The 16,325-nt window shown below is 34.6% G+C and overlaps 2 protein-coding genes across 2 annotated transcripts; both read right to left on the bottom strand.

The window, feature by feature from the left end:
• Positions 1-1,479: 1,479 nt before the first annotated feature.
• LOC134376470 (olfactory receptor 1165-like) lies at positions 1,480-14,833 on the bottom strand. Its single transcript, XM_063095007.1, has 2 exons — positions 14,808-14,833; positions 1,480-2,434 (listed from the first exon to the last, which is right to left on the bottom strand). The coding sequence occupies exons 1-2, from the start codon at positions 14,831-14,833 to the stop codon at positions 1,480-1,482; spliced, it is 981 nt and encodes a 326-aa protein (XP_062951077.1).
• A 333-nt stretch (positions 14,834-15,166) lies between these two features.
• On the bottom strand, positions 15,167-16,117 carry LOC134377261 (olfactory receptor 1165-like). The gene has a single exon (XM_063095902.1). The coding sequence runs from the start codon at positions 16,115-16,117 to the stop codon at positions 15,167-15,169; it is 951 nt and encodes a 316-aa protein (XP_062951972.1).
• Between the last annotated feature and the right edge of the window lie 208 nt (positions 16,118-16,325).

Genomic DNA, 16,325 nt, shown 5'->3' with positions numbered 1-16,325 from the left:
GAAAAAGTAGGTGAATGTCAAGGAACAGAACATACTTCAGGAGTGTGATGACTCAACAGGAAACAAGACTTCTGGGGCATTGCAACTGTGTGCAGCACATGCCATCAATGAAAAAAATGAATGTTTCTGTTACCACAAATATGCACACAAGGAAATCTTGCAAGATGCCTTCTGTAAAGAAGTCAGTTCTGTCTTCCACAGCCAAGTTTTCCGATAGTGTGGGCTTAACCCAACTAAAATCTGCTTTCTCATTCAATTAAAGAAATTTATTTATTTATTTATTTATTTTCTAAATATGTCAACAACAACAACAACAACAAAGTTGTCATGTCTTAATCAGGCTAATTTGACTATCTTTTTTAAAGTAAAGTTATAATTATTTTCCAAAGTAGTTAAACATTCCTTTCAGGGTTTCACTTGATTTTGTACTTAATAACATTGATACTTAAAAGGGAAACAAAAGTTGTGTTTTATAAAACTCTCTGCATTGAAAGAATTGGTTATGAGGACTTGGCTTCAGACCCAGAAAAGGCAGTTGTCCTGTGTGTTTGCAACAATTTTATTCAGCAAAAGTTAAAGTTAATTCATAACATCAAAAATCTTTAACTATAGATTAATTCTTCTTTATCCTGGCTTCTATAGTGTCCAGTGGGAAGTTTTTTAAAAGTAATTATTTCTAAAACCACCCAAGATGAAACAAATTAGAATGTACTAAAGTTATTTTTTTGGATGTTTCTATTTTTATTTTTACTTTTTAATTGGTTATGATTATTCATGAGATACAAAGCTAATTGTCACTCCTCATGTCCAAGATGTGAAGGCCAGATTCATACAGACAGCATGCCCATTACTACAAATTGTGATTGTACCCCGTGTCCCCCACCCAATTATCCCCAACCTCGCTCCTTCTCCCCCATTTCCCCCACTCTACTTTATAGCCCAAGGTACATTCTCTCCCTCCACAAGTCCAATGCACCACTGTGGTCTTTCTTTCCTTCCTTCTGTCTCTCTTAGCTCCCACATATGAGTGAGTGCATACATTATTTATTCCTCTGTGCTTTGCTTTTTTCACTCAACGTAAGTTTCTCCAGTCTCATTCATGTTGTTGCAAATGGGGGAATTTCATTCTTTTTTATGGCAGAGTAGTATTCCACGGTGTATATATATACCAAAGTTTCCTTATCCAATCACCCATCAATGGACATTTAGGTTGATTCCATGCCTTGGCTATTGTAAACAGAGCTGCGAAGAACGTGGGAGTGCAGGTATCCCTTCGACATGATGATTTCCATTCCTCTGGGTATATAACCAGAGGTCATTGTAAGGCATCTTGAACACTGAAAACCATACAAAATGCAATATTTAATTGATTTAAAGAATAATTGTATATTCATTTAAAATAATCAAAACTATCATCAACAATGTACATGAAAAAATGAAACACATTTGGGGTATTAATAAATTACACGTTTCTTTGAATTACATTGAGTGAGAATGCAGTTTGGAGTTGATCAACCTCCTCAGTGTGTCTTTCACATCTTTGTTCCTAAGGCTGTAGATAAGGGGATTCAGCATGGGGATCACAACTGTAAACAGCACAGTGGCCACTTTGACCAGGAGCCACGAGCTTTTGGAGTTGGGCACACAGTAGAGAAGGAGGATGATCCCATGGAAAATGGTGATGGCAGTCAGGTAGGAGGCACAGGTGGGGAAGGCTTTTCTGAGTCCACCCGTGGAAGGCATCTTGATGATAGTCACAAGGATAAAGCCATAGGAGGTGAGGATGATCAGGAGGCTACAAGCTTCACTGAATGTAGAAATGGCTAAACATGCCATCTGGCTGAAGTAGGGGTCAGAGCAGGATACAGAGAGGAAGGCAGAGAACTCACAACCAAAGTGATCTATGATGTTAGATGCACAGTAGGACAGTTGCAAAAGAGAACATGTGAGTGTCAAGAAACTGAGTCCACCCCATGTGTAAGTTCCAGCTACCAGGAGAGCACAGAGCTTAGGAGACATAGCAACTGTGTAGAGCAGGAGGTTACAAACGGCCACAAACCGGTCATAGGCCATCACTGCCAACATGAACATTTCCACAATCACAAATGCACAGCCAAAGGAAAATTGTATTATGCATTCTGTGAAGGAGATAGTTCTGTCTTCCACAACTAAGATTTCTAGCAGTTTGGGTGTAAACACACCAGAATAACAAATATCCAAAAAGGACAGATGGCTGAGGAAAAAGCACATGGGTGTATGGAGTTTGGGATTGATCCTCACAATCACAATCATGCCCAGGTTCCCCACCAGAGTGGCTGTGTAGATGAGCAGGAACACCAGGAAGAGGGGTGCTTGGAGGTTTGGGAATTCTGAGAAGCCCAAGAGGGTGAATGTTGTCACAGAGCTCTGGTTACTTTCCTGCAGTCCCACGGCCCTTGATTCAAGAAAAAAAATAAAAAGGAAAAAAATTGAGCGACAAAACTTGAGAAGGTGGAGTGGGAGGATCTCAGGAGAGGCTCATGGTAAACTAGTGAAGACAAATGTGGACAGTTTGCATTCAGAATGTTCTGCTTCCTTTGGAGTCTTGCTTGACAGCTTACCAACATTTTGATTATGGGCAATAAACTTTATCCTTCACTACTTAATTTTTTTATTTGGAAATTTTTTTCAAAAAACAGTGGTACTTAATATTATTATTTTGTATAAATTATCTTTTAAAGTACATGATACTTAGAATATTGAATGTCCCATTGTAAAATATAATTACATGAGAACAAGAAAGAAATAAAGCGAGATCAGAAAAGCATTGAGCTGATCATAGTAGCCATGTAATCCTGATGGAAGATTATATAGTTAATACAGAATGAACAACATAATAGTAAATGCCTTGTAAATGATATATCTTGTCAGACATTCACAATTTTGTATTGATACAATGAATTTTTACCTATTCTAGGTATATGCTGCTGTTAAGGCTCATAGAACAACTACATAAGTTGTTCTTTATGTGGTCTCATCAAAAATTCCACTTTGTATGCATACATTCAACAGTCATTTATAAGACACAAAATGCTCAATAACATAAAGCTGTTTCCTTAGAAAGTACTTTAGATGTTGTTAAAAGTCTCACATCAATGATCTTCTGCTGGTTATGCAGTGTTTCTGTTGTGTACATTGTATTAAACAGAAATAAACAAGTAGCTATTTATCAGTGATATAAACCACAAAAAATACTAGCTCACACAAAAACAATCAACCAAAAAAAAAAAAATGATGTGACAAACTTAGGTTTGGTGGTCAAAGATAAATGAAAGAATATGTAAGATTGAAAAACATGAATATTTTGTTTTCATAAACCAACGGGACTCTGAATATTAGAAATTTCACATGGTTAAGCCTAAAAACAAAGAAGACTGGTTCTAGATATGGATTTGGAGACCCAGTAGATATGATATTCCCATTTTGAACACATCTGTGAACTGGCACAACTTTATCCGTGTCTGTAACAAGCGTCAGGCTGCCATCAAATCTACCACTACTAATCCCAGGCACAGAGCATCAGCTGTGTGATCAAGCATCCCTTGACACAGGAGATTGATGGCCCTTTTGTGAACTTCATGTATTTTAGTCACATGTGTTGAAGAAAAAGGCTTTTCGTTAAATTCAAGAACTTAGACTACTTTTAATGAGTCACGAACATACATGTTAAGAATTTTGATACACAATGTGCGACTACTGCAAGACAGCTACATTAAACCATTATACTTAGTAAAGGTTCTAGAACTTGGACTCTAGAAAGAATTCCTGGAATTGTCAATCATGCTCTGCTAAACATAAACTAAGCGACCTTCTGGAAGACTCTACACAAGACTTGTAGCAAGACAAGACATGGTGCAGGTGAAAGTCAGAGAATTCCTGACTACTCTCATATACCTTATGTTTAGTCTTCATTTTCAATATTTCTGCTGACCGCTCCTTACATTAAACCTCCTATCCTCATATCTACCGACTCCTCCCAAACCCTGTCATTTAAACAAAACACAGCATTAAACATCATAGTAAATTCCGTATTTCAGCATTTATATCTTAGGATGTTCTATATTAGTATTGACTTTCCTCTAATCTTCAGGTCCTTATATATTTCTATTTCTGGAGCTCTCGGAAATAATAAAGCTGATTTACTCCCTTTCACAATATAAACTTTCATATATTTCAAAACATTTTACCTAGTCTTCTTGCTTTTTCTTAGGCAAACATCTTTAACATTTTTGTTTGTTTGTTTTACTTTCTCGCACTGATTACTAAATCTCTCAGACAGCCTATTCAATATTCCTAGTATAACATTATCAGCTCCCTGAGCTGATATTGGTACTAAGAACTAGACTGGCTATTGCAGGAAATTCTTTCCTGGTTAAGAGGGAATAGTTTCAGGAAACTTCTTTAACTTCCTATAAATCTTAAGACTTAGAACTTGTAGTTAATAATCTGAACTGAGTCAACTAATAAACTACCATGCCAAAATGTGTCTATTGTTTACTGGTAAAACTCAAATCCCATGTTTATATACTTACAATATTTGGACAAAGTTGAGGATTATGCATTATTATCATATTTTATGCTTTGCTTGATTCTTCTCTTATTTCCCATTGCTATCTGTACAGCCTCTCATTCTAATTGGATGGACCCTGACCACGCTTTTTGCTTTAATTCAGGACTCTGTGTCTTCCTAGAATACCTTAACTATAACTTCAGTTTCCGTTAATATTATTGGCCATCAGTGATTGTTCCAGTTTTCTATACCCCGTTATGATTTGGGCAATTTGTTAAACTAGTAGTAAATATACTTTCACTTCAGCTCCTGTAGAGTACCCACACTGTATTATGCATATGCTTTAAGTTTAATAAATACAGGGAGACATAGAATCTAGAAGGGTGCAAGATCACTTAAACGTGTTCATTTCTTACCCGCCTCACAAGCATTTTGAGTACAAGGTCCACATTGCATATTTATGGGTTTACAAATAAAACAGGTGCAGAAAAATGCACACAGAACTCAATAATTACTAAAATAATGTTATGGGCTAAATATTTTGTGAAAGTAGCCATGATATTTGTTTTGAGGTGGGAGAATTAACCAACTTCACTCATGCTCATGGCATTAAAATAGAAAAAAAAAAAATAATGGCCCCAGAGTTTGTCCTCGTTTCTGTTAGTTTTAAATTTAATACTAACTTTTAAATTCAAAATCTCATTGATTTCTTCATCCAACGATATATGATCTTCATTTTCTTGTTGCTTTCCTATCACTATCTGATGGTTTTTGGTTATCCTTTTATAATCTTAGGTTTGTGGCTATTGAAAAGGCAGTCAAGAAAAATGAAAAGAAAGAATTCCAAAATGTCTTTTTGTTTTTATTCCCGCTGTCACCAACTGTTATTTAGATACAAGGTTTCTTGCCACCCTGTGTCACTACAAGGCAACTATTCATGGCCTTGAATACAATAATTTAAGTGTTCTTGAAAGCATTTTATTATAAAATACATCAAATTGAAATTATTCAAGATAGGCTTCTATAATATCCCCCAAGAAATATATATACAAAGTATTCTATCACTAAATGTAATGTTGTATTCCTACCAATATTCTTAAATTTTACCCTATAAAAACAGTTCTTTCTTCTAACCCACTAAAATGGACACTTTTTTTCTCTAGAGTTATACATATCATCTTTTAATAACATGCTCCCTAATTAGCTCTTTTAAGAAAACATTTTTGGTGAATCCAAATATCACTATTTTTCTTTCTCTAATTTCCTTGCACCAATACTATCACAATATTTGCAAAATGCTTTGCAATTTTGCTATTTTTATGTATGTGTGCATTTGTGTGTTTTACTTTATTTTTCCTGAATCATTAAATTTCTTGAGGACAAAACTTACATTTAATATTTTATTTAAAATTCCTAGTGTTCCCAATAATGCTTAAGAATCTATTTTCAAATTCAATACAATGATCTTAGGAACAGTGAAAGTAGAGTTTAGCACCATGAATATGTGCCATTAGCTTAAGTAAATACTACTCTATCTAACTCATATTGCATAAGATTTTTCTCCCAAAAAGTACCTTGATCTTAATATACCTCACATGAGAATGAAAGATGCCCACCGTTGAAGCAGATTTTCCTCATATTTTTTGTTTTTATTGATGGCTTCCTCACTACTATTAATAAACTGCATGCACAATGTCCCTCACAATTGAAGTTTTCTTACAAACTTTCCCATTCCTTTAAAGGTAGTTGGTACCTCTTGCAAAATGTAATTTAATAAAGGAGCCAAGTAATGGAATTTCTCTAACTGTCAAGAAATTTTGTAGGGAGCATAGAGACTCTCTTGATAAAGAGACAGACCACGAGTCTATATTCCATGATCATGCTGTTTATTTTACATATAACTGCTTGTCCTTGGAGACCCAGACCCTGGGGAATCATGACTGAATTTGTCATCATGTGCTAAAAACCAAATAATGAGAGGAAATGTTCCATTGTTTAATTTAGAATGAAATTTCTTCAATGTTCTTTGCATGTTGTTATTCTTGTTTATAAAAGTTTATCCTTACAGAGAGGTTATGTTTCCGAAAATGACAAAAACAATACCACCCTCAAGTCTATTGTAATAATCTGTGTGTAGTCGATGTGTCTTTTTAATTCTTCCGCATGTGCATGTGTTTAGAAGTGCACTTATTATAACTACATATTTTTACATTCTACCATATGTTTTTATTGTTATACCCTGTTTTTTCCTAAATACACCTCAGTTTTTATAAGTTCTTTTAGCCAGCTTATTGAAGGTGTGATTTTGTGTCTCCTGTCTGTGACTATAGGACCAAATGTATTCTAAAGTATAGCCATATAGGTCATAGAACTAAAATTTCAAATTCCTCATTGTGATGATTTCTTCATCTGCCAATCATGTGGACACAAATCAAGTGGATAAAAACTGGCATTAAATATGGTTGCTTATTGAGCAGAAATCTTTAAACATGTGTATACATAGATGCAGTTGAAAACTGAAACAACACAAATTATTCAGAGATTAGACATTGTGATATAGCTGGAATGGGCATATTTAGTCATATTAGCACTCTAAAATTAAGCAGCTAATTAAAGTTAATGTTTACTATTTTTGATGTTTACTATACTGTAAGCTATTTTTTAATAAGAGATGGGTAGCAAAAAATTGCCTGCATAGGTTTAAGTAAGCAGTCTATGTGAGCTTCTACAGCCAACCTATACCGATTTGGTTGACTTGGAATTTCAATTGAGATCAACACAGGGATTAAATCACTGAAAATAACTTTTAAAATCTAAACAAAGATTTGCTTTAAAACAGAAAAATGACTGTTGAAAACTTTTTTCCCCTATTTGTCCGGGTTTTTAGTATGGATTATAAAGCAAAACAAAGCATAGAGGTAACTAATGTTGTATAATGGTACACTTTTAATATGATTAATTCAAAGTACTGGCATGTTGCAATTCTAAATTCCTATTTTCTAAATTTCATTTGGTATTGCATGCAGTTTTTGGTCAAGGAAGAACTGTGTGGATATCGCTTACCTGATTTATCTTCTATTTTCCCCATAGCATTCAGTTTTTATTTTATAAGCTCCAAAAAGTACTTCATTATTTGGGTTTTCTCTCTTCCGTTTTTTAGTAAGTCTGGCTCATATTTGACTGTTTGTTTATCTTCTCAAAAAAAAACAACTTTTTATTTCATTTCATTGATCTTTTATATCATAATTTTGATCTCTATTTCACTTAGTTCTGCTCTGATTTTAATTATTTCTTTCCACCTGCTAACCTTTGGATTGGATTGTTCTTGTTTTTCTAGATTCTTGAGGTGTAAAGTTAGTTTGTTTACCTGAAATCTTTCTATTCTCTTGATGTAAGCATTTATTTCGATAAACGTTCCTCTTAATACTGCTTTTGCATTTTCTCATAGGTTTTGATATGATGTTCTGTTATTATCATTAGTTTTGAGAAATTTCTTCATTTCCTGTTTGATTTCTTCTTTAACCCATATATCATTCAGAAGCATGTTGTTTAATTTCCAAGTATTTGTGTGATGCCCAAAGTTTCATTTGTTATTAATTTCTAGTTTTAATCCATTGTGATCTGAGAAGATATGAAATGATTTCAATTTTTAAAAATTTGTTGATACTTGGTTTGTGACCTAATATGTGATATATTTTGGAGAATGGTCTATGTGCTGCTAAGAGGAATATATATTCTCTGGTTGTTGAGTGAAATGTTCTATATGTATCCACCAAGTCCAATGGGTCTAGAGTGTAGTTTAAATCCTGTGTTTCCCTATTGATTTGTTGTCTAGATGATCTGTCCAATGTTGAGAGGGCAATTTTCAGCTCTCCCACTATTACAGTATTAATGTAAATCTATTTCTTTAGGTATAGTAATGTTTGCTTTATAAATCTGGGTGCACAAATGTTGTGAGTATATGTAGTTTTGATTGCTATGTCTTCTTGGTGGATAGATCCCAAAAGAAGAGAGAAGACCAAAATAAGAAGAATAAGAAACTAAAAAGGGGATATCACAACTGATACCACAGAATTACAAAGAATCTTTAGAGATTACTATGAACAACTGTATGCCAACAACTTTGAAAATCTGGAGGAAATGGATAAATTTCTAGACATATACAAACTACCAAGATCAAACCAAGAAAACACAGAAAAACTGAACAGACAAATGACAAGCAACAAGATTGAAGCAGTAATCAGAAATCTTCCAAAAAAGAAAAGCCCAGTAACAGATGGCTTCACTGCTCAATTGTACTAAACCCTTAAATAATAATTAGTACCAGTTCTTTCCAAACTATTCCAAAAAATTGAAACAGAAACCATTCTCCCAAACTCATTCTATGAAATCAGCATCACCCTGATACCAAAATTGGACAATGGTACAACAAAAAAAGAAAACTACAGGCTGATATCCTTGATGAATTTAGATGTAAAAATCCTCAACAAAATACTAGCAAACAGAATACAGTAACATATCAAAAAGATTATACATCATGATCAGGTGGGATTCATCCCAGGAATGCAAGGATGGTTCAACATACACAATCAATAAATGTGATACACCACATCAACAAAGTCAAGAAAAAAAAATGATCATCTCAATAGATGCAGAAAAAACACTTTACAAAATTCAACAGTCCTCCATGATAAAGACTCTCAACAAATTAGGTACAGAGGGAAGGAATCTCAACATAATAAAAGCCATATGTGATAAACCCACTGCCAATATCATCCTGAATGGGGAAAAGCTGAAAGCTTTACCCTTAAGATCAGGAACAAGAAAAGGATACCTGTTCTCTCCATTCCTTTTTAACATAGTATTGGAAGTACTTGCCAGAGCAATTAGACAACAGAAAGAAATAAAGTGCATGCAAATAGGTAAAGAGGAAATCAAATTATCCCTGTTCGTAGGTGACATGATTCTATATAGAGAAAGCCCAAGAGACTCTACCAAAAAACTCTTAGAGCTGATAAATGAATTCAGTAAAGTTGCAGCATACAAAATCATCATACAAAGATCAATAGCATTTTTACACTCAAACAACAAACTAGAAGGAAAAGAGATCAAGAAAGCAAGCCCACTTATAATACTCTCCAAAAATATAAAATACCTAGGGATAAATCTAACCAAAGAAGTGACAGATCTCTACAATGAGAACTACAAATCATTTCTGAAAGAAGTTAAAGAAGACACTAAGAGATGGAAAGACATTCCTTGTTCATGGATTGGAAGAATCAATGTAGTAAAAATGTCCATACTACCCAAAGCCATCTACAGACTTAATATGATTCCCATCAAAATACCAATGACATTCTTAACAAAAATAGAAAAATCAATCCTAAAATTCATATGGAACAACAAAAGACCCTGAATAGCCATAGCAATGCTGAGCAAAAAAAGTAAAACTAGAGGCATTATACTTTCTGACTTCAAACTATATTACAAATCTGTAGTAACAAAAATATCATGGTGCTGGCATTAAAACAGACACACAGACCAATGGAACAGAATAGAGAACTCAGAAATCTACCCATGTATTTGCAACCAACTGATCTTTGACAAAGACACCAAGAACATACACTGGGGGAAAGACTGCCTCTTCAATAAATAGTGATGGGAAAACTGTATATCCATTTGTAGAGGAGTGAAACTTGATCCATATCTTTTACCATATACCAAAATCAACTCAAGATGGATTAGAGACCTAAATATAAGGCCTGAAACATTAAAACTCCTAGAAGAAAATATAGGGGAAGTGCTCGAAGATTTAGGACTGGGCAATAACTTTAGGAATAACACCGCAAAAGCACAGGCAACAAAAGAAAAAAATAAATGGGATTATATCAAACTAAAAAGCTTCTGCAAAGCAAAACAAAACAAAACAAAAACAACAACAACCACAAAAAAAAAACAATCAATAGAGTGAAAAGACACCCTACAGAATGGAAGAAAATATGCACCTGGCAAGGGATTAATATCCAGAATATACAAAGAGCTCTGACAACTTTACAGCAAAAAACAAATAATCCAATTTAAAAATGGCAAAGGAGTTGAATAGACATTTCTCAAAGGAATTCATACAAAGGGCCAACAGGTATATGAAAAAATGCTCAACATCGCTAATCATCAGGGAAATGCAAATCTAAACCACTTTGAGATATCACCTCACCCCAATCAGACTGGCTATTATAAAAAAGACACAGAATTACAAATGCTGGCAAGGATGTGCAGAGAGAGGAACCCTCCTTCATGGTCGGTGGGACTGTAAATTAGTACAGCCATCATGGAGAACAGTATGGAGGTTCCTTAAATAACTACAGGTAGAACTTCCATATGATCCAGCAATCCCACTCCTGGGGATATATCCAGAAGATTGGAAAACATCAGGTCAAAGGGATACCTGCACTCCCATGTTTATTGCAGCTCTGTCTACAATAGCTAGGCATTGGAACCAACCTAAATGTCCACCGATGAATGACTGATAACGAAATTGAGGTATATACACACAATGGAATACTACTCAGCCATTAAACAAAATGGAATTCTACCACTTGCAACAACATGAATGAGCCCAGAGAAAATTATCCTAAATGAAACAACCCAGGTACAGAAAGAGAAATACCACATGTTCTCACCCGTAACTGAGAGCTGAATCCATAAATAAACAAATGAACAATAAAGAGAGACATAGAGAAAGAAAGAAAGAAACAACAATCACAGTAATACATTGAATTTTTAAAAAACTGAAGGTGGAAAACGGGAGGGGTGAGGAGGGGGAGAGGGAGAGGGGCTAATGAGGAATTGGTCAAAGAGCACAAAGAACGATTGCGTACTGTAATGATGAATAAGGTAGCTACACTGATCTAACCGCCACAAGTTGAACACAAGTATTGAAAATCAGCATTTTAACCCACATGTATGTATAATAAAAAAAAATAAAAATAAAACTAGATTTTTTTTAAAAAAAGGACTTTAGATTCAGAAACCAAAGTCTTCAGCTGATCCAAGAGATGTTTGAGAGATTTTGCTTTAAAAAAAATCAATTAAGAGAAATAGGAACATTAAGGTTTCATGCTACAACTTCTTCCTTGATTAGGGGATAGTATTATTTTTTAAAAAATACAAAGTACGAGATTAGTAATGTATTTGAAAGGTAGATGCCAAATACTCTAAGTCAGGTAACTGATGTGGAAATAGATTTGTGTGTAGAATATGTCAGGTTTTACCACAACAAGTATAGTGGGATACAACAAACGGAACATTAAAAGAACAAAGTTTGGTTCAGATATAGGAAATAACTTATTTTTCAGGAGATATGTTCAGATCCAAGAGGCCAGTCTAGACAGAACTGTTACAATAAAGAGGGAAAATAAACACATGAAAAGATGCTCAATATCATTAGTTTTGGGGGAAATGCAAAATAAAATCATGATGAGACATCATTGCGTGTCTACAAGAATGAGTAAAATTTTTTTAAAAAGTGACCCTGCTAAGTGTTGGCAAGGAGAAATTGGAATTTTCATAGACTGCTAGTGAGAATGTAAAATGATACAACCACTACGGAGAGCAATCTGGAATTTTCTTAAAAAGTTAAACATACAACTACCAGCCATTTGACAATTAGATAAACTTAGATGAAATGGACAATTACTATAATTGCACAAATTATTTAAACTGAGTCAAGAAGAAATGGAAAATCTCAACAGACCTATAACTAGAATAAAGATTAAATCAGTAGTCAAAAGTATCCCAACAAAGAAAAGTCCACTACCAGATGATTTCATGGGTAAATTCTACCAAACATTTAGTAAAGAGTAACACCAATCCTTCTCCAATTCTTTAAAAAAATTAGAGTAGAAAATACTTCATAACTGATTATGTGAGACCAACATTACCTTGATACCAAAGCCACATAAGATGTTTGTAACAAGAAAATTTCAGATACATATTCCTTATGACTATATAGGAAAAAATTCTGAACACTAGCAAACCAAATCCAATAGCATATTAAAGAAATGTTCAATATGACCAAAGGGGATTTATCCAAAGAATGCAAGGGTGGTTCTCCAAAGAAGTTATACTAATGTTCAATAAGCTCATGTGAATATGCTCCACATCATTAGTCATTAGCAAAATGCAATTCAAAACCACAGTGATATGCAGACCAAAATTTAATATAAAGCATATGAAATTATTTTAAATGCAAAAGTAAGGAAATTACTTCCCCATGTTTTTGATAAATTTTATTCTAGTTACATTTCTTTTAGTTAACAAAATGGGCAGAATGAAATATACTTTTTAAATTTATATTTTAATTGAAACATAGTTGATTATACATATAATTGTTGGGTGCAGAGTTCACTATCAGTATTTGTGTACAATATATGATGATCAAGTTAGTATTATTAGCATGTAAATCATTACAAATCATAATTATTTTCATAACCATTACCCAATTTTAACTATAACCCCTTCCTCCTTCCCTTTTGCGACTTCCAGTAACCGTAGATCACATCTCTCTTCTGAAAGTTCAATGTATTATTGTGGTTGCTTCTATCTTCCTTCCTTCCTTCCTTCCTTCCTTCCTTCCTTCCTTCCTTCCTTCCTTCCTTCCTTCCTTCCTTCCTTCCTTCCTTCCTTCCTTCCTTTCTTCCTTCCTTTCTTCCTTCCTTCCTCTTTCTTAGCTCCTACCCATAAGTAAGAACATGCAGTAGTTCTCTTTCTGTGACTGGCCTATTTGACTTATATATTTTTTTCCATGTTCATCCATGTTGCTTCAAAAGGCAGAATTTCATTCATTTTTATGGCCGAGTAGTATTCCATTTTGTATATACACCACTTTTTCCTTATCCAGTCATCTGTTGATGGACATTTATGTTGGTTCCATAGTTTGGCTATTGTGAATAGAGCAGTAATGCACATGGGAGTGCAGGTATCCCTTCCACTTGATGATTTCCATTCCTTTGCCTATATACCCAGAAGTGGAACTGCTGGATAGTGTAGTAGTTCTATCTATAGTTGTTGGAGAAGTACAGTTCTCCTCCACAGTGTTTTCTATAATGGCTGTACTAATTTACAGTCCCACAAACAGTGTGGAAGAGCTCCCCTTTCTCCACATCCACACCAGCATTTGTTATTTGAGTCTTTTTGATCATAGTCAGTCTAACTTGGGTGAGGTGATATCTCAGTGTGGTTTTAACTTGCATTTCCCTGATGATTAGTGATGTTGAGCATTTTTTCATGTACCTGTTGCCTGTTTGTATGTCTTCCACTTCCCACATCCTATTTTGATGTTTATAATTTTAAAAATGGCAGATAACAAGTTTTGGTAAGGATGTGGGAGCCCAGTTGGAACACTGGTAGATTGCTGATGGGAATATGACATTGTGTGGTCACCAAACTACACATAAAATTAACTATGACTAAGCAGTTCCATTCCTGGGAATATACCAAAAGAGTTGAAAAGAAGAACTCAAAATAAATGTGTATGCCAGTTTTCACTGCAGAATTATTCACAGTAGCCAAAAGGTAAGAAGAATCCATGTCCAACAACAATTAAACAAACAAAATATGTATATATATTTATACACACACACCTACCATGGAATATTATTCAGCCATGAAAAGCAATGAAGTTCTAATAAATGTTATAACATGATGGTCCTCGAAAACACTATGCTAATTAAAATATACCAGACAGAAAGATATAAAAATACAACACAAATATTGTATGATTTGACTTATATCTAAAATAGTCAAATATGTACAGACAAAAAGTAGATTAGAATTACCAGGCACCAGGGGGTGGATGAAATAGGCAGTTACTGTTTAACAATTACATACTGTGTGCTGGGGATGATAAAAAGTTTTGGAAATATATAGGGGTGATGGTTACACAACATTGTGAGTGGAATTTGTGCCTGTGAATTATACATTTAAAAACAGCTAACAATGCAAATTTGTTAAATATATTTTATCACCATAAAAAACCCATTTAAAAAAGTTGTGTATAGATGACTCACAAATAAAAACAAATGTTTTAAGAAATAAAAAGCTTATATTAGATTAAGAAATATGAAATACTTAGGAGTGAATAGGTAGACCTAAATACACAGAATTATACTGCATTCAATGATTGGGGAAAAAATTTTAAATATGTCAATTCTTCCAAAATAATTTTACAATTTTATTCTAATGCCCCTCAAATATCTACCTGTTTGTCACCATCATCATCACCATCATCATCATCATCACCATCATCATCATCATCATTAACTTCAGAGTGTGAAAAAAACATTTTAAAATTTACCTGAAATTGCAAAGGGCCAAAAATAGCAAACCAGTATTTTAGGGGGAAAAACTTTTCAAGTTGTATTCAACCAAACATTAAAAACCATGGCATATGCAACATTTAATTCACTCAAAGAATAACCATATATTCACTTAAAATGAACATAAACTACCATTGATAATGTATATGAAATAATTGAACACAGTTGGGAAATAAATAAATAAATAAATAAATAATAATGAATGAATGAATGAATGAATGAATAAATAGATAAATTTGAATTAAATCGAGTGAGAATGCAGTTTGGAGTTGATCAACCTCCTTAGTGTCTCTTTCACATCTTTGTTCCTAAGGCTGTAGATAAGGGGATTCAGCATGGGGATCATGACTATGAACAGCAGAGTGGCCAATTTGACCAGGAGCCTGCGGCTTTCAGAATTGGGCACACAGTAGAGAAAGAGGATGATCCCATGGAAAATGGTGATGGCAGTCAGGTGGGAGGCACGGGTGGAGAAGGCTTTTCTGAGTCCACCCGTGGAAGGCATCTTGATGATAGTGACAACTATGAAGACATAGGAGGCGAGGATGATCAGGAGGCTACAAAGCTCATTGAATGTCGAAATGACTAAACATGCCATCTGGCTGAAATAGGGGTCAGAGCAGGATACGGAGAGGATTGCAGAGAACTCACAAGCAAAGTGATCTATGATGTTATGTCCACAGTAGGATAGTTCCAAAAGAGAACATGTGAGTGTCAAGGAACAGAGTCCACCCCATGTATAAGATCCAGCTACCAGGAGAGCACAGAGCTTAGGAGACATAGCAACTGTGTAGAGCAGGGGGTTACAAACGGCCACAAACCGGTCATAGGCCATCACTGCTAACATGAGCATTTCGGCAATCACAAATTCACAGCTAAGGAAAAATTGTAGCATGCATCCTGTGAAGGAGATAGTTCTGTCTTCCATGACTAAGATTTCTAGCAGTTTGGGTATAAACACACAAGAATAACAAATATCCAAAAAGGATACATGGCTGAGGAAAAAGTACATGGGTGTATGAAGTTTGGGGTTCATCTTTATGACCACAACTATGCCCAAGTTACCCACCAGAGTGACTGTGTAGATGACCAAAAACACCAGGAAGAGGGGCATCTGGAGTTGTGGATATTCTGAGAATCCCAACAGGATGAATTTGTCCACAGAGCTCTTGTTTTTCTCACCCTGTACCATGGCCCTGTACTTAAGAGAGTGACGGAAAGAGAGAAAGAGACACAGAGAGAGATAGAAGTAATAAAAGAATAAAAAACAAGAAAAGAAAATCAAAGTAAATAAAATTGAACAACAGAAGAGAAGGTCGGGTGGGAGGAACTCAGGAGGAGCGAGATGTACAACTGGGAGGACGTGTGTGGTCAGTTTGTACTCATGACAGTTCCACTTC

This window comes from Cynocephalus volans, chromosome 4, assembly GCF_027409185.1.
Source record: "Cynocephalus volans isolate mCynVol1 chromosome 4, mCynVol1.pri, whole genome shotgun sequence".
NCBI lineage: Eukaryota > Metazoa > Chordata > Mammalia > Dermoptera > Cynocephalidae > Cynocephalus > Cynocephalus volans.
The sequence above is the reverse complement of the archived record's forward strand: the minus strand, read 5'-3'. Positions and strand labels throughout refer to the sequence as shown.